This window comes from Garra rufa, chromosome 4 (genome assembly GCF_049309525.1).
Source record: "Garra rufa chromosome 4, GarRuf1.0, whole genome shotgun sequence".
NCBI classification, from domain to species: Eukaryota; Metazoa; Chordata; class Actinopteri; order Cypriniformes; family Cyprinidae; genus Garra; species Garra rufa.
Genome location: NC_133364.1, coordinates 40,252,260 through 40,277,745, shown reverse-complemented (window position 1 = coordinate 40,277,745; position 25,486 = coordinate 40,252,260). Strand labels below are relative to the sequence as shown.

The window sequence follows — 25,486 nt, the reverse complement described above, 5'->3', positions numbered from 1 at the left end:
ATGCACAATTCACAATTTTTCAACCTAGGATGAAGTTCGATGGCTAAAAGAGCTCAACATGCTAAAAAAAAAAAAAAAGCATATGTGACCCTCTTCAGTGTATTTGTAGCAATAGCCAGCAATACATTGTATGGGTCAAAGCTGTCCATTTTTCTTCATTAGGACATTAATTAAGCATTATGTTCTATTAAGATATATTGTACATTTGTATTGTACTAAGAACTTAATTTGGACAACCTGGAAGGCGCAATATTTGAATATTTCAATATTTTGTGCACCGTCAGATTCCAGATTTTAAAGGGTTGTATCCTGAACTAATTTTGTCCGATCCTTACAAACCATACATCAATGGAACAATGATTTCTTCAGCTTTCAGATGTAAAACTGACGCTTATGACTGGTTTTGTGGTCCAGGGTCACATATGTGCTACAAACCTGGCTTGGACAATGCTTATGCTCTGAAAGGTGCGATTTCTGTTTATTTTTAACAACCTGATCATATGATTCCTTAGTTGTTTTTTTATATTATTAGCCTAAATAAACTGACCAAGTACACAATAACTGTTGATCATTATGTAAGCTGGCTACTTTTAAACATCCTCTTTGACAAATATAAATTATTGTGTATTTTTCTGTTATTATATAAATTAAATACAAATGAAGAAAATGGTTAGTCTAGTTGGTGAATTAAAAACTTTAACCATGCATTAACCATGGCATGTACACAAATAGTAACCAATACATGGGGAAAAAACAACAACGACAGCATGGTTACTATACTTTTACTATAATAAACCTTGGCTAATTTTTGTGAGCATTATTGGGTTTCCCACCGTTGTGGTGTGTGTTTTGTGCACATGTGCAGTCAAACTGATAAAGATGTTTTCTTAATATGCTATTTGCATGTGTTTTCTGGAGCTGCAGTGTGTTGAGCTCTCTCTGCCACTGTAACGGAAGTCATGATGTACATTACCAATAATTTGGGACGAAAATAGTTTATTTTTTCCCCTGAAGGAGAGGCCCTAGGCTCAAGAGTCTTAGTTCGCTACTGATAGAAGTAGAAAACTACATAAGCTGTTTAAAATATCACTCAATTATTATTATTAAATTGCGAATTTGAAACTCATTCCATTCAAAAATGTGCTTGCAGTGTTTTTATACTAAACTTTGCTTTTATTAATAATTATATTAACCAAAGTTTTATTCAGTACTTCAGATTACTTTTAACTGTAAAAAAACAAAATGTAAATTTTTTGATAAAGTAAAGACATAGTTTAAGTGCTCAGTAGAAAAACATAACTGTAAAAATAGATAATAAAAAAAAAATAGGATGTTGTGTAGGTGCTCAACAGAAACAATAGAAAGGGACGGTGTCAAGCTGGGTTTGGGCTTTATCTGCTGGGTGTGTCTTTCTGTTTCACTTCCTTCACGGACGCTAAAGAATTTCAGTTCAACACCACAGTTCAGAGGAAGAAATAGAAAGAACAAATATCACTTGAGGTGAGTGTTTCATCTTTCTTTGGTTGTTTTCATGTATGAATGTCATTTTATTTAAAGCTTTTCATGTTGTGACGAATCAGACGATCTTGTGAATCGCAGAAAGTTGCACATTCTGATATTGTTCTCATGGAGTGAAATGATTAAAGTTTTTTTTTTTTTTTTTTTTTTTTTTTTTTTTTTTGCAGTGTTGCAAAGTCATTTTAATGCATTGTGTGGCAATATTTAAAAACGTATATTTAAAAAAAAAAAACACTTTAGAAGATTGATAACCTTCGAAGTGATGTTTTTAAAGAAGTCACTTTTGCCCATCAAGGCTGCTTTTTTAAAATAAATACACAGAAAAAACTGTAATGTTGTAAAATAGTATTCCAATTCTAAACAACCAGTTTCCATATTAATATACGTGAAAAGATTATTTATTTTTTGTGACTAAAGCTGAATTTCTACCACTCAAAGCTGCTTTCCTGTGTTAAATAGGAAGGTAGTGTATCGATAATGCAAAAGGACAACAGTAAACCCTCAGTTTTCACTCACAGTTTGTTCATCGTCGATTGAGTCATCTCCTCATCCAGCTCAGTTCGATGGAAATGAGATAATGAGACTGATATCTAGCGGTCAGGGTTTAAACTCAAAAGAAAGCACTGCAATGAATATTGGTTGTAAACAAATAATGTAAAATGTCTATACAGCGATTTTGAGAAAAAACGTAATATCAGAGTACCTTTCCCCCCTCTAATAACGGCCCTGTCAACATAACATTGTGAACTTGGAAAATTCACCAGGTCTAGAGGAAAATTGGAGTTGTGACTCTAAATACTGCTCAAACTAAAAATATTGAGTTTGGTTCTACACCTGCTTTCAAATATCGCCTGTGTGTATTTATTTACTTATTTTTTTTTACTTTCTTCATGTCCAGCAGCAGTGAGTCTGTGAAGGACAATGGCATCTGATGAACAGCAGAATCAGAATCAGAATCAGAATCAGAATGAGCTTTATTGCCAGGTATGTTTGCACATACTAGGAATTTGTTTTTGTGACAGAGCTCCACAGTGCTACAGAAAGACAGTGACAAGACGATACATATTATAAAAAGAACAATATAGAGGTATACAAGACAGACAATGTGCAAAAATAGCAAAGACATTTGAATGGAGTAAGTATGTGCTTTAAATAAATAACGGAAAAATGAATAAAGAATGTATAGTGTTGTATGTTCCACGATCAAGTGTTCATGAGATGGATTGCCTGAGGAAAGAAACTGTTTCGGTGTCTGGTCGTTCTAGTGCTCAGTGCTCTGTAGCGCCGACCGGATGGTAACAGTTCAAAAAGTGAGTGTGCTGGATGTGAGGGGTCCAGAGTAATTTTGGCAGCCCTTTTTCGTACTCTGGATAAGTACAGATCTTGAAGGGTAGGGAGGGTTGTACCAATGATTCGCTCAGCAGTCCGGACTATCCGACGTAGTCTTCTGAGATCAGAATTTGTAGCTGAGCTGAACCAGATGGTAATTGAAGTGCAGAGGACGGATTCAATGATGGCAGAGTAAAACTGTTTCAGCAGTTCCTGTGGCAGGTTGAGTTTCCTCAGCTGGCGGAGGAAGTACAGCCTCTGCTGGGCCTTTTTCACAATGGAGTCTATGTGAATGTCCCACTTCAGGTCCTGAGAGATGGTATTTCCAAGGAACCTGAATGACTCCACTGTGTTTACAGTGCTGTTCATGATGGTGAGTGGGGGGAGAGCAGGGGGGGTTTTCCTGAAGTCTATGATCATCTCCACAGTTTTGAGCGTGTTGAGCTCCAGGTTGTTATGACTGCACCAGACAGCCAGCTCTTTTACCTCCTGTCTGTAAGCAGACTCGTCACCGTCCTGAATGAGGCCGATGAGTGTGGTGTCGTCTGCAAACTTCAGGAGCTTGACAGAGGGGTCTTTGGAGGTACAGTCATTTGTATACAGGGAGAAGAGCAGTGGGGAGAGGACACAACCCTGAGGGGCGCCAGTGCTGATAGTACGGGTGCTGGATGAGAATTTTCCCAGCCTCACTAGCTGCTGTCTGTCTGTCAGGAAGCTGTTGATCCACTGACAGACTGATGTGGGCACAGAGAGCTGAGTTAGTTTGGGCAGGAGGAGGTTTGGGATGATAGTGTTGAAGGCTGAACTGAAGTCCACAAACAGGATCCTCGCGTAAGTCCCTGATTTGTCCAGATGCTGCAGTATGAAATGTAGACTCATGTTCACTGCATCATCTACAGACCTGTTTGCACGATAAGCAAACTGCAGGGGGTCCAGTAAGGGTCCGGTGATGTCCTTCAGATAAGCCAGAACCAGTTTCTCAAACGACTTCATGACGACAGATGTTAGCGCCACAGGTCTGTAGTCGTTAAGTCCTGTTATTTTGGGTTTCTTTGGAATGGGGATGATTTCAGAACGTTTGAGAGAGGCGGGAACTCCAAAGACCTATTGAAGATCTGTGAGAAAATGGGTGCCAGCTGATCTGCACAGGTTTTCAGACAGGCTGGTGTGACACCGTCAGGGCCTGGTGCCTTTCTTCTTTTGTTCTTTTTGAAGACCTTGCGTACCTCATCTTCACTGATTTGAATGGGAGTTGCAGAGGTGGGGGAGAGGGGTGATGTTGGAGGTGTAAATGGTGTCTTTTCAAACCGACAATAGAACTCGTTCAGATCGTCTGCCAGTTGCTGATTCTGCAAAGTGCTGGGGGATGATGTCTTGTAATTGGTGATTTGTTTTAGACCTTTCCACACTGATGAAGAGTCACTGGAATGAAATTGGTTCCTTATCTTTTCGGAATAATTTCTCTTTGCCACTTTGATCTCCTTTTCCAGTGTGTATTTGGCCTCTTTATACAAGACTTTGTCCCCTTTCCTGTAAGCATCATCTTTGACATGACGAAGCTGTCTGAGTTTTGCAGTGAACCATGGTTTGTCGTTGTTGTAAGTTAAGCGAGTCCTGGTAGGAATGCATAAATCCTCACAGAAACTGATATATGAAGTAACAGTCTCTGTAAGCTCGTCCAGATCAGTAGCAGCAGCTTCAAAAACACTCCAATCAGTACATTCGAAACAGGCTTGTAAAGCCCGCTCTGTTTCGTTGGTCCATCTCTTTACAGACTTTGCTACAGGTTTAGCAGATTTAAGTTGTTGCCTGTAGGTTGGTATAAGATGAACCAGGCAGTGATCAGAAAGTCCCAAAGCTGCCCGTGAGACAGAGTGATATGCATTCCTTATTGTGGTGTAACAGTGGTCCAATATATTTCTATCTCTGGTCGGACATGTGATGTGCTGTCTGTATTTTGGAAGTTCACGGGAGAGATTTGCTCTATTAAAATCCCCAAGAATGATTAAAACAGAGTCCGGGTGTTGTTGTTCTGTCTCTGTGATGTGATCAGCGAGTTTCTGTAACGCCAGGCTCACGTGCGCTTGCGGTGGAATGTACACACTCACGAGAATGAACGAGCAAAACTCTCGCGGCGAATAGAACGGCTTACAGTTTATGAAAAGCGCTTCAACATCAGAACAGCATATTTTCTTTAACACTGTGTAGTAAGTAAGTCAGCTTACTGTAGTAAGTCAGCATTGTGCCACACCAGACGAACAGGGAGAAGAAAAACTGAAACACAAGGAAGGTAATAAAAGCAAAGAATACATATAGTGGCAGAAGAAAAACATTGGGTTTCCATTCATACCTGACACTCCAGTATTCCCCAATGATGCCTAACGCACCTTAGTGAACTTATACAGTGATATAAGGACAGTCATATGAAGAAAACGCTTGATTGATGATTATGCGAACTATATGTAGGCAAGCAAATGAGGTCAAATTTTCTTTATAATTGCTTGCCCTTATCACTGATCTATAGAGTCGACAGTCCTACAAATATGTCTATATCATGATTAGTTTTAACAAGACGTAACCACTTTATATTGACATAAAAATGGAGGTGTATCGTTGCTGCAAATTTAAACGGGAGAAAGCATTGACGCAGCCAAGGGACCGTCTGACCATTTCACCAACTGGGTTAAAACGTCCAGTGTGTTTTCATTGAAATGACTTTTAACATTTAAAATAGCAAACTTTCAAATTGTACATTTCTCCTATGGTAAGTCAGTCTAGTCACTCGGAATGTACTAAAGCCTTTGGAACATTGAAAAAAACTTTTTGTGCATCACAGTAATTTCCTAAGAATAAACATATACTGCATGTACAGTGAGGAAGATATTGGCAAAACTTCAGCTGTAGTAAGTCAGTCTGGGTACTAGTAACTAGAGTTGGGGTACTCGGACTTGTACTCGGACTCGAGTCCGGTCTTGAGTTAAATTTTTTGCGGACTCGGACTTGTCACGGACTCGGATGCATTTTGACTCGGACTCAAGCTTTTCAGACTGGAGAATAATTGCCGAGTCCAGGGACAGTTGACGGAAATTTTACTGACTCGATGCATTATTACGAAAGTGACATTCAGTATTCGCACATGTTTAAAAGTCTTGCCAGAACTTGAAAGCCTGCTGGTTTCTTTGCAATGCATACACAAACACTGAAAGCGCCTCTCAGTCAGCGTGCAAATGCTGAATAAAGTTTTCCTTTGCATGTTATTGCTACACACTTACATGAAAAGTTATGTCAAAATGCACCGTTTTGGAGAATATTAATGCAAATGCAGTCGGTTTCGTCTTAAGTGAATTTAAACAGTTGGGAGAAATACAGATGTGTCACAAAATATGATCTGGTCGCATGTTTGAACTTCACAAATGCAGTTTAAATGCAGCTTCAAAAGACTCTAAACGATCCCAGTCGAGGAGGAAGGGTCTTATCTAGCGAAACCATCGGTTATTATTTTCAAAACAAATTGACAATTTACATACTTTTTAACCTCAAATGCTGGTCTTGTCTCATCTCTGTGCAGCTCATGCGATCTCTGTGTGATTCTGGTAAATACAGTTAGGGTAAATACGTCTAAAAACTCCCATCTCGTTTTCTTCCTTAACTTCAAAATCGCCTTAGATCGCTGCAAAAGTACCGACACAGTGTTTACAAAGTGAACATACAAAGAAGCTCAAATGCCCTTTTACAAAAAAAGGTAAAGCAGCATTGAAGGATGATTTTGACGTTGAAGACAAACGAGATGGAAGTTTTTAGACGTACCCTAACTGTATTTACCAGAATCACACAGACAGAGATGAGACAAGACCAGCATTTGTTATAATTTAAAAATAATATAAGTAAAATAATATAAGTATATAAATTGTCAATTTGTTTTGAAAATAACTGATCGTTTCACCAGATATGACCCTTCTTCCTCGACTGGGATCATTTAGAGCCTTTTGAAGCTGCATTTAACCCTCTGGGGCTGACGGTCACGCCGGCGTGACCAGCTTACTTTGTTTAAGATCAGTGCAAAAGACACTAAAATACTCTGTAGGTTTCAGTCATACAAATTAGAGCTATACATCATTGGAAACTGTTAAGTGTGTGCTTTTATTTGTGCACAGCAATATGAGCAACAGAACGCTGTGCTTTTTTTTAGAATAAAGAAAACAAACAGGCTAAAATCTCTATTTTCTCTGTCACCATGAACTGCTTTTAGAAAAGCGTCACTTAAATCATTCAAACTCGGTGAATACTCGGCACACAAACAGAAGAGTGGTATCTACAGAAAGCTTGATATCTATGCTTTTAAACGAATGAAGTTTTATCGAAAACAAATATTCTGTGATAAAGTAATCCATATGAAACCAAGGAGATGTCTAGTCTATCCAGTTGCAGCTAATTATTTTTAATGTGATCCCGCCCACGAGCTAAGATCCTTTGATATTAAAACTAGCCATGTGCTACAAGCACGGCAAGGACTGAAGTATCTGTATGCGAGGAAACTCCCACATCACCGCAAACAAAGCAACACGACTTTGCAAGTTCATCTTGAAATGTTTTCCTCAAAAAATTAAAATTTCTTTACGACTGAGGAAACAAAGACATGAACATCTTGGATGACAAGGGGGCGAGTACATTATCTGTAAATTGTTGTTATGAAAGTGAACTACTCCTTTAAATAAACAACTATGTTAAATGTCACAACCTAAAAATGCACGCCCTGGAAATACAAGGCATTAAAATGCAAGCACTGATAATGCAATGCATCATTCTTTCAGGTAGTGCTATTAAACATACTCTTTTGTTTAAAAAAAATATGGCATTATTTTTCTTCCGTAGCAGCGAATAGGTGTTGAGATTTTGAGGCTAAACAAAGTGCATCCATCCATAAAAAGTACTCCACACAGCCCTGGGGGGTTAATAAAGGCTTTTTGAAGTGAATCAATGAGTTTGATTTCCTTTTTTGAAATCAAAACCAAACACTGTTCATGAAATGTCAGAGGATTTCTGTATAAGCCAAGAGGAGACAGTGTTAATTGAACATTAGGCAGTTTGCTGTGGATTGTTGAAGTTATCCTTTAATAAATGTAATATCTGTCTCTGTCTTACTCTAGTCCTGTTGAGCAGCAGTGGTCACACTGGAGTTAGTGTTGATCTAAATGCTGAGACAGGAGCAATTGTTGATGCCCCCATACTCACTGGAAACACCATCACAGGCCCAGTGACTTTCAACTACAGCTTAAACCCTGCAGAAAATGGTACCAATTTAACTGTGCTAACTGAGACACAGTGTGTATTGACAGTCAACTAATAGCATATTAATGCTTAGGGGTGTGAACCCTACTAATGAATTTCTTTTTATATCTTTATTGCTGTAGATACATGACAGTGTTTTGTCTTGTTTTTTTACATCTCTGTTTTGCTCTCTCCACAGAGCCACAAAAAACCTCAGAGACAGTGTCAGCTGAGAAACACACAGTAGAACAAGGTTGAATATTTGCATTCTTTCATGCTGCACAAACACATTTTGTTGGATCAGTGCACTCCCCTTACTGCTTTCATTGACTAAACATGTTCAGTCTACGTTTGTGAGATTGTGCAGTGTTTGGGGACATAATCTTGTGGTTCTCATGGTGCAACGTGAGCTCCTCTATCAAAAGGTTTACATTTTTGACACCAGTCCATGTATAGAAAATCAGTTTTGACTGCCTAATTCAATGAGGTCTCCATATTTATAAGTGTAGTAAATAAATACTTAATTTAATTTAAAAAGGTTACAGCAATGTTGCTTATGCTGATATGAAAGCTTTGTTGTGTTTCTTTTTAAAATGATTTTTTTTACACAATGTTTTATTCACTTTTTTATACCAGAGGATTTAATACTGAAAAAATTCTTGGAAACTCACAAATCCAACTGGAAGAAGAAAGCAGAAGATGAAGCACATATAAAGGATGTTTACACAGAACTCCTCATCACAGAGGGAGATATGGAAGATGTCAATCACGAACATGAGATTCTGGAGATTGATAATGCTCTCAAGAGTAAACGAACGCAGGAGAAACCAATCAAATGCAATGATATATTTACTGAGCTGAGGAAAAGACATCTCAAAAAGACTGTTCTGACTAAGGGCATCGCTGGCATTGGAAAAACTGTTGCTGTGCACAAGTTCATCCTGGACTGGGCAGAAGGAAAAGCCAATCAGGATATAGACTGTGTGTTCCTGCTTCCATTCCGACAGATTAACCTAATGACAAAAGAAGATTTCAGTCTCCACGAGCTTCTGCTGGAATTTTATCCTGAACTGAAGAACCTGGAGAAGTCAAATTTATATAGAAAATGTAAGCTAGCATTTATATTTGATGGACTTGATGAGAGTCGCCTGCCTTTGGATTTTAAAAGTAGACCAATAAGCATTGTTGAGAAAAGATCATCTGTAGATGTGCTGTTCACGAATCTGCTCAAAGGGACTCTGCTTCCATCAGCTCTTGTCTGGGTGACATCACGACCAGCAGCAGCCAATCAGATTCCTCCTCGATGTGTAGGTTTGTTCACTGAGGTGCGAGGATTCACTGACCAACAGAAGGAGGAGTACTTCAGAAAGAGAATCACAGATCAGACTCTGGCCGACAGAATCATCAAACACATTCAGACGAATCGTAGTCTCTACATCATGTGCCACATTCCTGTGTTCTGCTGGATCACTGCCACAGTACTTCAGCATATTCTCATCCGGACCAATGAAGAGAACATCAGCACAACACTCACTGAAATGTACATCCACTTCCTGCTGATACAGATGGGCATGAAGAGCCAGAAGTATGGTCAACAAGAAGAACAACAACGTACCAAGCTCTTAGAATCAAATAAAGAAATGATTCTGAAATTAGCCAAGCTAGCATTTGAACAGCTGAAGCAAGAACACATTGTGTTTTATGAGGTAGATCTGGAAGCATGTGGTATTAATGTGAGTAAAGACACTGAGTTCACAGGAATGATCGCTGAGATCTTTAAGAAGGAAGATGGACTTCACCAGGTAAAGCTTTTCTGTTTTGTGCATCTGAGTGTTCAAGAGTTCCTCGCTGCAGTGCATGTGTTCCTCTGCTACCTGGAGGGGAACAAGGAAGAGCTTAAGTTTTTCCTTGAATATTCAAAAAATATGTACGTAGAGCTAATCCATAAAATGACTTTTAGAAAAGTCAAATTTCATGACTTAATGAAGAGTGCCACTGATAAAGCAATGCAGAGTAAGAGAGGACATCTGGACCTGTTCCTGCGGTTTCTGATGGGAATTTCACTGGAATCCAGTCAAAATTTGCTCAAAGGCCTGATCACACAGACTCAAGACACCACAGAGAGCATCCCACAAATAAGTAAATACATTAAACAAGTACAAAACGAGAATATCTCGGATGAAGCTTTAGTCAACCTATTCTACTGCTTACTTGAGCTCAAAGATCATTCATTATTTGAGGAAATCCAGAGTTACATCAGTTCAGATGAACATCCAGGAAGAAAACTCTCCTCTTCAATGTGCACATTGCTGACCACAGTACTGCTGATGTCAGAGAAGGTTCTGGATGAGTTCAACCCAAAGAGGTTCACGTCTCCTTCAAACTATGAGAGACTCATTCCAGCTGTGAGATGCTGCAGAAAAGCCATGTAAGTAAATTCACTGACTGCTGTTTAATCAGTCATTTTATTCTACATTATTATATTCAATGTCATTGTCAAAATACCGCATAAAATATCTTGCTGTCCTGATTATGAAAGGTACTCTCTTCTTGTTTTTGTTTTTTTTTACATTGAAAATGATGACTTACACATTTATTGTAAATCAACTAAGAGTAATGCTAAATGATATTTACTCCAAACAAAAACTTTCAAACAAAATGAATTGGTCAAAATTGTACAAATCAAATTCAGCAATTACTCAGATTTACTTAGATAACATATTAGGGTTCTTTGGAGAGAGAATGTTCTTACAAGCCTGTCTGATCAAATACCAAAGAGGAATGTCTAAATTATATATTATATGACAGTTAAAAGTGTTATATAGCCCACTGAATCATACTCAGACATAATGCTGGCAACAATGGGACCACTTGTTCTGGTGTTGCTAGAGGAGGAGTACAGTGAGAAGTGCCTGGTTCCCACAGTGACATTCAGTGGTAGTAAAGCTTTTAAATAGGGATGTACGAGAGCTGAAGGTGTGAGGGAGTTGTGCTTTATCAATGCTGTCATCAATTCACACACCACTGTGTAATACAAAAAACTGCAACTGAAGATGCTACCTTCCCCTCAAACACTTCATTATTGGGCGTTTTTTTCAACGTGACAATGAATATATTCATTCTCCTCAAGGTGAAAATCCTTCAGTGGACATGTATTTCACTTAATCTTTACACTCTTGAGCCACTGTGGGGGCTTCTGTAGAGACAAACTGAGGAACACTCCCCATCAAACTCTTTTAAGGAGGTCATCCTCCAGGAGTTAAACAGGACAGATGCAAATTGTCATGAACTACACTCAGTGCCAAGAAGGGTCAGAGCAGCATACTTAAAGTTCTGGAGGACATACTAAGTACTAGAATGTTATACATTTGCTGAATGAAATCTAGGGTGTACTAATCTCTGCAATCCTTCATTTAAACAAAATTGGCTAATTTACTTATCTTACAGAAAATATAGGTATTATATTTTGTTGTTTTTTTAAGTATATGTTTAATACATTTCAATTGTGCCATCTTTCCATGAATTATATTAGTGAACATTAAGAAAATACACATTTAATATTTATTCAGAGGGGGTGTACTCATTTATGTGCACTGATCATTTTCTTTAATGTAATTTTTTTCTTTCTTTTTTTTGGCAGATTTGACAACTGTGGTGTTAATGAAACATGCTGTGAGACTGTGTCTTCAATTCTCCAATCATTGAATTCCTGTCTGAGAGAACTTGACCTGAGTAACAATGACCTGCGGGATTCAGGAGTGAAGCTGCTCTTTGTTGGATTGAAGAGTCCACACTGTCAACTGAACATACTGAGGTGTGGCTTTATATTTACTCTTTCACTATTTAAACGTGTATAAATATGTGTATAAGTGTTTCATAACTATGGCTAGAAGATATGTTCCTTATAAATATTGTATGAATGCATCCATTGCCGGGTGCAGACGAAAGCTTGAAAAGTTCATGTCATGGGCAAGAATGAGTTTTAAACCAAACAAGTCCAGGTCGCTGGTCCTAAAGAAGGGAAGAGTTGTGGACCAGTTCCACCTTACCCTGGGAGAATCACAGATTCCAATGGTGACAGAAAAACTGGTCAAAAACCTGGGAAAAAAATTTGATAACTCCTTGAAGTACACAGCCGTTCTCGGCAAGCCAAGCGTGACCTGTCCACATTAGGAATGTGCATCTCCATAACTGAGGTCGATGCAATACGCATCTCGATGCATAACCAACAATATGATACATTAAAGATACATATGAAATGGCTAGCAATTTGATACAATTCACCCTTATTACTTTCTCAGTTATATTGGTGGGTAATTATACGGTATATAAATTGTGAGCATCAGGGAGCTGCTATTAATATGCAGGCATTTAAATTTTTACTTTCACTTTCTAGTTTCGCGATCACACATACTCTATGTATACTGTGAAGCAGCAGTACAGGAATTTATTAATGCATATGTATTTCATGTAAAAAATTAAAAAAAATCAGTGTTGTACATTTTTTGCTCCAGTAACTGGACCATCGTAAATGTTGAAAATTCGAATCACAAGTTAACAGAAATGGCAAAGATTAATACTTATATTATGAATATTTATGAATTTGTATATCTGTAATAATACTAAAGTCACCTTTATTTATGTAGTGCGTTTAACAATAACGCTTAATTCCCAGCAATATCGTATACTATTTAAACTGAACTGTTACATCCCTACCTATTGATACTTTTTTAATGTGGTGGAAAGAGACCTTGATGCTGTTATGACATGTGTGGCGGATGCTAATAGAACTAACCAAAAGAGCCAATGTGATTTGAAACCAGTTGACAAAGGTGGTGGTTTGATGAATCAAGTTGATTATATTTCTGCAATAAAATCACAGTTATTGGCTGTGACCTATCACATAATATTGGAAAGTAATCAAACTATGGTCTTTAAGACCACAATTGGATAGTTTTCTGCAAGAATATGAAATGAATCAGAGCCAAAAGATTTTCCTGTGATCCCAGGAATGTATGCTTTACCAACACAAATCATTGAACCAATACTTTGGGGGCATTCTATTGTGTTTTCTAATGATTATTTATTGAAACCCATGTCACAGTATGTGGAACGCATTTTAAGAACTCTTATTTAGAGGTCTTTGTTTTCCAACAGTTATCAGAAATTAATATAGAGGGGATGCAACAGTGCAAACCATGATGCATAATTTATGAATCAGTCTTATAAACCAGTTCAAACAAAACAGCACAAACTCACCTAAGTTAATGGTGAATCACAGAATGGTTCACAATATCTTTCGTTACTGACCCTCTTTTTTGGAAATACCTGCTTTTGATATTACCAAGTAGGAGAGTTTCTTGTATATTTTTATAGTTTAGATGAGAAGGCATTTGTTTTCCTTAGGGTCATGACTGAACGTGACTGAAATAAGACCATAAAAATTTGGTCATAAGACTTCTTCCAAAGATGAAAAATAGCCTAAATGAACCTTTTGAACTTGCTGCTTTGTTAACGGAGGTGTTGTGGGTTTTTACATGTTTGCGTGTCTCAGGTGGATGATTGCCGTATGAATAGTGTGCACCGCATGTGGATATGACCACATTACAGATTAGCTCAGATTATCTTTTGTCATCTAAAACTTTGTCATTTGTGTCCCTAAGATGGTTAAGATAAATTGACCTAAATTGATGTTACCTGATATATTTCTAAATTAATTTATATCCAAAATAAAGCTAAACTGAATTGATAGTATGCGATTCTACTTTGAATTGTGAAATTGCCAACTCTAATAAAGATATTCTTAATGCACTCAATGAATGTAAACACATATGAACAACCATCATTGGCAAGTGATTCTGTATTGTAGTAACCAGAAGTTATTTGCTTCCTAAGTTATTATTTTGGAGCCTTTTCAAAATGATATTAATTTTAAGTAATTCAAAATAAAATTAAAATCATGTGTAATATGAACCCATAATTTTATGCATGTTAGAATAATGGAAATTTTATTTTACAAAATGAATATTTTGCTTACTTGTTCTGTTCAGATTGGCCTCCTGTAATCTTACTGGTCAGTGCTGTGAAGAATTGTCTTCAGTTCTACAATCATCAAACTCTTGTCTGAGAGAATTGGACCTGACCAACAATGACCTGCAGGATTCAGGAGTGAAGCTACTCTCTGCTGGCCTGAAGAGCTCACACTGTCAACTGAAAATACTGAGGTATTTATGAACACTTTTTATATGATACAGATACTGGGCTGAGGCTGGAAGAAGTGAACAGCCTCCATTACACCATTGAGCATTTGTAATTCTCATCTGGTTGTGTGTAGTGCAGAACTTCAGGCTGATCTTTAGGCTGTGGAGAAGTATAGTTCTCATAAGATTTCATCTTGTGTACCCCATTCCTGAAATTGACCGTGGCAATCTTTAAAAGAACCTTTTGACTGGCAGATGGCTTATAAATGAGAAGTATCTTGTTTAAAGTCTTTAGGATGCACTAGCAGCAGTACATACCCCTGGAAATGTTTTTGGAATGTTTGCACTCCTGATATTGTGTGATGTCATGAAGCACAAGCAGGTGGCTTCACCACATTTCAGCACATTTTCAGGGTTTACTCCAAAACCTGATGATGCCTAGACAACAGTTGAGGGTATATTTTGGGGAAATAATGGTCACGGGAGGCTTTAAAAAACATATCTGTACAACCATATCAATTTGAACTGGAGTTGGACCCGGAACAAAATGACACCCGTAAAGAAGTTTGGCAATTACAGCTTGAACAGAGCATTTCTGAATGGTTAGTAAATTTAATGTCTTTGTATGTACTGGCAGGGTAGCGTACTGAGAGAGATATAAACGCGTTGCGTTTACTGAGGTATAGAGACGAACGTGATGTGTTTACTGAGGTATAGCTGATTGAACAAGAGCAAATAAGTGATCGGTTAACATAACCTAATATGGTCTTTATTCATATGCAGTTGCGGGCTGTAAACACTATAGGAAAGGAAAAAAGGAAAGGAGGTGAAGGTGAGGCCAAGTATTGTGACCCATACTAGGAATTTGTGCTCCGCATTTAACCCATCCAAGTGCACACATAGTAGTGAACACACACCCGGAGCAGTGGGCAGCCATTGCTGCGGCGCCCGGGGAGCAGTTGGGGGTTCAGTGCCTTGCTCAAGGGACTCACCTCAGTCGTGGTATTGAGGGTGGAGAGAATGCTGTACATTCACTCCCCCCACCTACAATCCCTGCTGGACCTGAGAATCAAACCTGCAACCTTTGGGTTACAAGTCTGACTCTCTAACCACTCTCTAACAATACCACGACTGAGGTGAGTCCCTTGAGCAAGGCACCGAACCCCCAACTGCTCCCCGGGCACCGCAGCAATAGCAATATGGCTACCCACTGCTCCGGGTGTGTGTTCACTACTGTGTGTGTGCACTTGGATGGGTTAAATGCAGAGCACAAATTCCAAGTATGGGTCACCATACTTGGCCTCACGTCACATCCTTTCCTTTCCTATTTTGCAGGTATTGCATTAAAGTTACCATTCTTAATGCAGTTATAACTGATCCAAAACTTCTTAATCATTAACAGACACCGTTTTAAACCATCTAGCGTTACAAAGCTAAGCTTAATGTAGTTTTAAGGCAATGCACACAGTTTGTAAATAGACAATCACCTAAATGCATTGTTCATCATAGACATGCAATTAGGAATTATATTGAGAAGGATGTACATAGAGAAGACAACATAACCATGTTCTCTGAGAGTGTAAATTACACTTTCATTCATCGTGAAACATGCTTACTTTTAGCACATTATTAGAAAAGGCAATTTGAAAAGATTCATAGAAAAATATATTACACTCACTTCTGGTGAAGATGAAGCAGGAACATAAATAGTTTGTACAGATCCGTTTTTCAGGAGCAGCTTCCTAGCAAAAACCTGCTTTATACTGACCCTCATTTATAAAGCAGTCTAGTGAGAAATGATTCGCAAAAACAAACCCATTTAGGTAGATCGGCGGCCACATTCAGAAACAAAATTCAGCCACTGCATCCTCAGCGGCTCAGATGTTGGTAATAAATGACGACTGCTGTGTTTGCTGTTACACCCAACAACAGTACACCACACTCGCTTAGGCAACATTCTGCTCCAGCATCGAAACAATGGCCGACAGTTTACTTCTCACTTGGGGTGGGTCTATAACTTAAAAGTGCATGTGGCACCCGATGACCTCTTTAAAGGAGAAGTTCACTTCCAGAACAAAAATGTACAGATAATTTACTCACCTTCTTGTCATCCAAGATGTTCATGTTTTCTTTTTCTTCAGCCGTAATGAAATTATGTTTCTTGAGGAAAACATTTCAGGATTTTTCTACAAATAGTAACTTCTATGGTGACCCCCGAGTTTGAACTTTTAAATGTGGTTTAAATGCAGCTTCAAAGGGCTCTAAATGATCCCAGTCGAGGAAGAATGGTCTTATTTAGCAAAACAATAGGTTATTTTCTAAAACAAATTTACAATGTATATACTCTGTATATATTCAGTCCTGTTCAAGACCATTAGGGTATGTCGAAAAACTCCCATCTTATTTTCTCGTTCCATCTTCAAAATCATCCTACATCACAGCAGAACTACTGACCCAGTGTTTACAAAGTGATGTATGCAAAGAAGGCCAAACTCCCTTTGCAAAAAAAGGGCTGAGTACATTATCTGTAAATTTTTGTCCTGGAAGTGAACATCCTTTAAAGTTGTTGCAGGATTTAGGTAAAATTTTAAGGTTTGTGATGTGACAAATCTGGGAAGAAGCTTGTTGTAGCCATTTGTTGTAGGCCTAAATCTTTAAAATCTCATTCTGTAAAAGAGAATATCTTTCCCTTTGCATTGAACTCTGAGTGTTGTAACTTTGTAGATGTTGTTTATGCTCAAACAGCAATATTACACACTAACTAAAATTAAAAAGTTAAATCATAATCAAGGACTCCTTTAAAGGGCACCCAGTGAGGATGTACAAAAGTGCTGGAAACTTGTATTTACAAAAGAGCTGGCATGATACTTAAAGGTGCCATTCCCTACAGTTGATCTAGCATGCTGATGAGGGAAAGAAGTTTGTGTGTGCAAAGAGTTAGAAAAGTCTTAATATCCCCACTGAGCTATGATTTGCACTGTGAACTGGTTGAGGCTGACTGCATTGCTGATTACTCTCAAGAACGTTGCTAAGAATTGACTTAAGTGTAAAAACAATTATTGGCTCAAAGCTGTGCTTAAAAATTTGTTATCAAGCATAGTAATTTAAGCGAAGTGTATGCTAAATATTAAGTGTCAGCCTTAGAGATGATTTACAACCCTTTGCTGTGCCACAAACAGGATTTTATATGATGAAATAAATGTGTGTAAGAGTAAAATGGCACTTTTAAAAAAGCTTGATAAATATGGACCCAGGGCTATCTTGGGTTGTAAGAATTCCCTAGAATTCACATGTACAAAGTCTGGAATTGTGGGGGCCAGACCTCTGCTTTAGTTCAGGTTTACTGCTCTGCATGTGGCATGTGGGAGAGCCAGGTGGAATTGCAGGTTGAAGGGGCTGTGGACTCATATGATGTGTCTCGGTTCTTGAAGAATCCCACCTGGTTTGGATGGCTCACAATGAGGAGAATACTCCTCCCCTCTCATTTTCTCCTCTCTTTTGAGAATACTGATCATAGCCTTCTCACTGTAGAGTCTATAGAAGATTGTCATGGGTGTGGCATAAATCCCTATTCTCGTGCTTGAGCATGATGGTTTTAGAGTTCCTTGGTCCATCATTAGACCACTATGGAGGACTATCAAACACTTTGTGAAGTAGCAATAGTCATGCCAACTGTGCCCTCCTTTTGGTCTGTGCAAGGAGCCAGTGTAGGGTGTAACTAAGAGTGATGGCATGGGTTCAGAGTATAGCCTTGAGTATAGAAACTACTAAGGTATATGCTTCATGGCCATCTTCCTTCTGACAAGCACAATCGGCTAAACCTGGGTACTTCAGCTGGAAAATGAATGCCTACTGCTAGCTCTTCTCCATTTATGTAAAGCTGCCAGTTGATAATAGACCCCTTATTATCAGGTATGTGGGAATAGCCTATTTATTGTCACCATATCCAAGTACAGTGAGGAAATTCAGCATGTGTAAAGATAAAATCACACATATGCAAAGATAAATCACCAAAGTGAAAACTTCCATCCATCCACTTTCCTTATTTACTTGAACATCGTAAGATGATAGTGGCATAGAGATACAAAGATGACACAAATATGTAATTAAATTGTGACTATTAAGTCTTTTATAAATATCAGCTTTTGCAAATGCTGGGCACAATTATGCAAAGTAACGGTTTCTGTACAAAGACCCTGGAAGTAAATGACATGGTGACGAACATTAAAAAAAAGTATTTTATGTTTCAATCTTTGGTGTGCCATGACATTAGCATACTTTGTTACTGTTCTTAATGAAGGTTATACTTTACTGGAGTATAAATGTGGATGATGACTTTTCATTTACAAAATTAAATTAATAATTTTACTCATACATTCCCACCAGTGGTTTTGTTGTTTTTGTTACTGAATCTATAGAAAATATGACAACTGGAAATACTAACTGCTCAGGTGTCTGTATGAAAGTGACAGATCTGATTGTCAATTGGCTGTTATCATGTCTGTAGGTTGTCTGGCTGTATGGTGACAGTAGAAGGCTGTCATTTTGTGTCTTCAGCTCTGAGTTTAAACCCATCACACCTGAGAGAGCTGGATCTGAGCTACAATCACCCAGGAGATTTAGGAGTCATGGTGCTCTCTGAAAAACTGGAGGATCCAAACTGCTCACTGGAGACACTCAAGTATGTTAAGCAGGAAAAGTTTTTAAATTGTAATATTTGTACCTAAATATGCATAATTTACATTATATACAGTTGAAATCTAAATTATTCAACCCCCTTGACCTGCAAGTCATTTTGCTGCAGAGAACTAAATTTTGTAAAAACAATTTAATAAATGCCATCAGTGCACTATTAGAGAAAGCTTATTATACACATTTGAGTTATTCAGAGAACATAATATGAATGAATAATGAAAAATAAAAATTGACTCTAAACGTTCAAATTTATTCAACCCTCAAAAGTGTAATTTGGTGCAGAATATTTTATTCTTTAAAACCACCAATAAACACTGCTTAGAAGTGCTTAGGAGCATCTGTCACATCTCATGCGCCATAAAATTTACTTTAGAAATTATATATAAATGATATCTTGAAGTGTTTACAGGAAAATGTAATGATAGTAACATGCTACTGTGTTCAGAGGTCTTAATCATTTAGGGATTTTAGAATCTTTCTTTACAAAAAAGTCTAACTTTGATAACACTTTAGAATACAGTCCCGTCATTAATGAATAACTACATGATGTTTTATTAACAAGGTTCGGGAGGAGCACGATCAGATAATCAACCAATTCGGCACAGGTGTAATTCGTTTATCCAATCATCCTAACCAGCACAACATGTATATAAACAGACCGCCTTCTTACCTCCGTCCTGTGATAGTTTCTTGGCATCCCTCCTCCACCCCAATTCCCCACTTGTAAACTGTTATTATCCCATACTAGGGAGTTCTCTGGGTTCGGCCTGTATTCCGGGCCCGGAGCCCTACCCCAGGACAGCACGCCAAAATATGCTTTCTACATGCTCAAGCAGATTAGATGTAAGGGCGAACTCGTGAAACAGAAACAAATGACTAATGCACCTTTAAACGTCAAGTAAATACTATTAACTAACAAGAAACTTAGTTAAAAGTAATAGTTCACTATTAGCTAATCAGTAACTATTATTTTTTTCATATCTCCTGGAGAACTACTAAAAACTGCTATATACATGTTCATAATTAATGTAAATAATGCAAAATATATAATTAGTCCTCAAGTAAAGATTATGATAATGCACTAGTAATGATTCAGGTGTTATTGCTTACTTGTATTGACTTTTGCATTTGGACATAGATTTAGGCATTATTGAATGTTAAAATTATCAAAGGTTACTTTGTGCGTTATGATTACAATCAAACCAAGACACGGAGAAAGCATTTTGTGGCCAATAATCAATTTCAATTTCAAAATTCTTGAATAACAGCTAAAACCAGCCTAAGCTGGTTGGCTGATCTTAAAGCTGGAAAAAGCTGGTCTCCCAGCCTGACCAGCTAAACTGGCTAAGACCAGCCTGACCAGCTGAAGTAGTCAAGTGGTCAAAACCCCTCTAAAACCAGCCTGCCGGCCAGCAGGGAAACTTATGAGAAATGAAGATGCATGCAGTCTCATCTTTGATCTCTGGTTTCTTACAGTGTGGATCACGGAGGAGAGTTCAGGATTACAGCAGGACTACACAAATGTATGTCCACACACCCACCCACACACACACCCACACACACACACACACACACACACACACACACACACACACACACACACACACGTTGTGTTTACATGTTTGTGGGGACATTCCATAGGCGTAATACATTTACATTTATTAATTTAGCAGGCGCTTTTATCCAAAGTGACTTACAATTGGGAATACAACAAGTGATTCATCCTAAGGAGGCAGATCAACATAGGAAGTGCTTAAAAATACCATATATCAGGCGTTGTTAGAAGAGTGCAGGCTAGAAAAGGAATATCAAGAAAGAGAGGAGAACAGGCTAGAAAGGGAGAATCAAAAATTTGTTTATTTTATTTTTTATTATAGAGTCACATAGTGTCGAAAAATATGGGTTTTCAGCAGTCGCTTGAAAGCTGTTAAGGAGTGTGCATTCTGGAGAGGGGTGGGAAGATCATTCCACCAGACAGAAACGTTGAGTGAGAATGTTCTGGAGAGTGATTTCATGCCTCTCTGTGGTGGTACAATGAGGCGTCTTTCACTAGAGGATCTCAGACTTCTGGAGGGAGTGTAGATTCGTAGTAGTGAATGGAGGTAGGCAGGTGATGATCCGGTGGCTGTCCTATAGGCCAGCATCAGTGTCTTGAATTTGATGCGTGCTGTAACCGGTAGCCAGTGCAGTGATATGAAGAGCGGTGTGACATGGGCCTTTTTGGGCTCATTGAAGACCAGTCGTGCTGCTGCATTCTGAATCATTTGTAGAGGCCTGATTGTACATGCTGGAAGACCAGCTAAAAGAGCAGTGCAGTAGTCCAGCCTGGAAATGACCAGGGCCTGGACGAGGAGTTGTGTAGCATACTCTGTTAGGAAGGGCCTTATCTTTCTGATGTTGTGCAATGCAAACCTGCAAGATCGAGCAGTTTTAGCAATGTGATCTTTAAAAGTCAATTGGTCGTCAAAGATTACACCCAGATTTCTGGCTGAAGTCTATGGGGTAATTGTTGATGAACCTAACTGAATGGAGAAGTCATGTTGTAAAGATGGAGTGGCAGGAAAGATGAGGAGTTCAGTCTTTGCTAGATTGAGCTGTAGATGGTGCTCCTTCATCCATGCAGAGATATCCGCCAGGCAGCCTGAGATCCGTGCGGCTACTGATGGGTCGTCTGGTTTGAAAGAAAGATAGAGCTGTGTGTCATCAGCATAGCAATGGTAGGAGAAGCCATGTGCCTGTATGATGGGGCCCAGAGATGTAGTGTATATGGAGAAGAGGTGAGGTCCAAGAACTGATCCCTGAGGAACCCCAGTGACCAGTTGATGAGTTTTGTATACCTTCAATTCAACCTTAATTACCACAACATGGAGTTTGATAGATGTTACAGTGATTGTATGAGATTCAAATGAGTTATAATTGCATAGAGGAGAGTGGGTTAAGTATATCCAGTTGTTAGAAATGAGCAATCCTGTACCCCCACCCCTTCCAGTCTGACGAGGGGTGTGAGAGAAGGAGAAGTTATTAGATAGAGTGGCTGGAGTTGCAGAGTCTTCTGGATGAATCCAGGTCTCAGTCAAGCCTAGGATGCTCAGGCCAGATTGCAAAGAAAAGGCTGAAATAAAGTCAGCTTTGTTGACAGCTGACTGACAGTTCCAGAGTCCAACCGTGAAAGAGAAAGGTTCAGTGGAAGAGGTGTTAGGATGCAGGTTAGAAAGATTGCGTCGATGTGTGCGTGTGATGTTAGTGCGATGTGTAGAGACTACCACAATGAGTTGGAAACACATGATAGAGGAAGACAGAAAGAAGAGTGAAAAAGAAGGAAGGAATACTTTAGTGCGCTGTCTGTTTCGTTGCTTGGTTAAGTCGCGCAGGACAAGTCGCAGTCTTTAATTCAATTCAAGTTTTCAATACAAGTTTATTTGTATAGCGCTTTTCACAATACAAATCGTTGCAAAGCAGCTGTACAAAAAATGTAGGCTACTAAAATATAATTAGTAGCTTATTAGTGGTGACTACTGTATGTTAAGTCGATGTACATATGGTTAAATATTAAAAAAGTAATGGTGTAATCAAAAACAGATCATGAACACTAATAGTAATGATTATGTGCTGTAATCAAACTTGTAGGAAAATTATGTAGTGCTGTATGTTGTTTCAAGGCTGGCATCATCGGTGGTCCTCTGAGGGGGTTGGCATCATCTCTTCTTCTGAATCCGGGCTGAATCTTGTGTAATTCCTAGTTACCACGGGATGGAAATCCCGTGGCAGAAACAGAGAAACAAATAAAGAAATAATTAGCATAGCTGCTGTTCCAACCAAGCAAAAATTGTGTGTTTTGCCCAAGCTGAAGAATGTTGATGTCTTTACTCTCGTCCGTCTTCACGCAAAGACGCTGACGCTTTAGCGTCAGCTGATACGACGCAATTGAATACACCAACAATCAATACTTCACCGAGAACAGCTGGGGACGCCTCCTTGGCTGAGTGAGTCCCCGAATGGATCGTAGGCAAATGGGTCAAACCGAAACTAAAGCACACTTCACAATTTTAAGCGCCCTCAGGAAGGGAACGATACAAGTAACAAAAGCTTCCCTTGGAAGTCAGATCAGATTTTCAATTTGAATAAGTGCAATCAAAACTACAATTTAAAACGAAAACACCAGCAAGACAAATATACCGAAGGAACAACTGCTTTCTAGCAGTAACTAAATGCAAATAGAAATGAATAATAGAAACAAATAAACTAAATAAATAGGCTTATTTATTTTGTAATGGTTTTCATACTTTACAAACCGTATTTTCTATGGCCCTAAACCTAAAACTAGCCCTCACAGGAGATTGTGCACACTTTTACTTCCTCAAAAAAACTCACTGCGCATGATTTATAAGCCTGTTTCCTCATGGGGACCTAAGAAATGTCCCCACAAGGTCAAAATCTACTGGCATTACTATCCTTGTGGGGACATTTGGTCCCCATAACGTGATGAATACCAGGTACACACACACACACACACACACACACACATGTTGGGTTTACATGTTTTATGGGGACATTCCATAGGCGTAATGGTTTTTATACTGTACAAACCGTACTTTCTATCGCCCTACACCTACCCTACACCTAAACCTAGCCCTCACAGGAGATTGTGCAAACTTTTACTTCCTCAACAAAACCCACTGCGCATGATTTATAAGCCTGTTTCCTCATGGGGACCTGAGAAATGTCCCCACAAGGTCAAAATCTACTGGTATTACGATCCTTGTGGGGACATTTGTCCCCACAACGTGATGAATACCAGGTACACACACACACACACACACACACACACACACACACACACACACACACACACACACACACACACACACACACAGACACAGAGAGAGAGCTGTAGTGATTGTTGTTGTAAATGTCTCTGTTCTTGTGTTCAGATGCCTGTTTTCTCACACTGGATCCAAACACTGCAAACACTAAACTCAGTCTGTCTGAGGACAACAGAACGGTGAGACGTGTGAGAGAGAAACTGTCATATCCTGATCATCTTGACAGATTTGATCATTGTCCTCAGGTGTTGTGTAGAGAGAGAGTGTGTGGACGCTGTTACTGGGAGATTGAGTGGAGAGGAGAGTATGTGTTAATATCAGTGTCATATAAGAGGATCAGCAGGAAGGGATGGAGTCATGAGTGTGTGTTTGGACAAAATGATCAGTCCTGGAGTTTGATCTGCTTTCCCTCCAGATATTCATTCTGGCACAATAACATACAGACTGATCTCCGTGTGAAGCCCATCATCATCAGTAGAACAGGAGTGAATGGTGTCTATAGAGTAGGAGTGTATGTGGATCACGGAGCAGGAACTCTGTCCTTCTACAGCGTCTCTGACACAATGAGCCTCATCCACACAGAACACACCACATTCACTCAGACGCTCTATCCTGGGTTTGCATTAGTTTCTTTTGGATCAACAGTGAAACTGTGTTGACGACTCAGAATAGACTGACGAGAGGTTCTGCCCATAATGTTTTGAGCTACACGATAAATGAGTGAGATGTTTTAGTCTCTTATTTTCTCTTCATTACATTAATTGTATTATGGCTAAACTTCCATTACTGTATGTTTACACGAGTATGTATAATAAAATGTTTTTCCTTTGCATTTTTAAAGTTTTGCATACAGACAACATGCAGTCAGAAAGATCCCTGTTTTCAGGAATCCACAAAAATGTGAACCCAGTCCAGAAGCTGGCAATTTCACTTTGTAAAAAATAAATAAATACCTGCCTGTGCACATACTTATATACTGAACATGTAATACATATGCGCACGACCTTTTCACAAAAGTGCGGTTTTGTAGTTTACAAAGATACAGTAATTATATATTTTTTCAAAAACTTAAAAGTTTGTTTTCATGCTCATCAAAAGGCTGTTGTCATGTGAATGAAAAGCCAAAATGCAAGAAGTTTTTCTGTTTTTAGTTCAACAGTGTCATGTAAACACCCAGTGAAATAACTTGTCAGAATAAATGTGCGTACACAACAAAAACCCCAGTGTTCAATTATTTCTGCTTAGTGTTAATATAACCTAACTCAAAATTTTAAAAGTTACACTAAAGCAGTGTTGAAGCTGATGAGATAATGAAGTGCTTAATTAAATCATGATTGGGAAATAAGAATTGAACACTTGCTGTCAATATATTATAATAATGTCATTTTTATTTTTGCATTTTTGTGGACCTTCATATCCCATCTGTGATTTAAATACATTTATTTCAAAATAAATGTATAATAGTTTGATATAATACACACTTTAGTCGTGTCCCCAGGGTTTCACTCAGTCCTGTTACATGAACACATTCCCCCTCTAAAAAACTGAGAAAATTCCACAAAACACATTTTCAACTGGATAGTGCAACATCTGGATATTCTGAAGGCAATGGTGACAGGAAGTGTCAGTCCTGTTATCTAAATGATTTCTTAA

General features: G+C 38.6%; 1 protein-coding gene across 1 annotated transcript in view; it reads left to right on the top strand.

Annotated features, from left to right (window-relative positions):
* Window positions 1-2,439: 2,439 nt before the first annotated feature.
* Window positions 2,440-25,486, top strand: part of LOC141334026 (NLR family CARD domain-containing protein 3-like) — a 76,977-nt gene continuing 53,930 nt past the window's right edge. Inside the window, exons 1-6 of the mRNA XM_073839175.1 lie at window positions 2,440-2,466; window positions 7,988-8,138; window positions 8,315-8,368; window positions 8,752-10,543; window positions 11,756-11,929; window positions 14,166-14,339. Of these exons, the coding sequence (XP_073695276.1) occupies window positions 2,440-2,466; window positions 7,988-8,138; window positions 8,315-8,368; window positions 8,752-10,543; window positions 11,756-11,929; window positions 14,166-14,339 (2,372 nt within the window). The remainder of the gene's footprint in view (window positions 2,467-7,987; window positions 8,139-8,314; window positions 8,369-8,751; window positions 10,544-11,755; window positions 11,930-14,165; window positions 14,340-25,486) is intronic.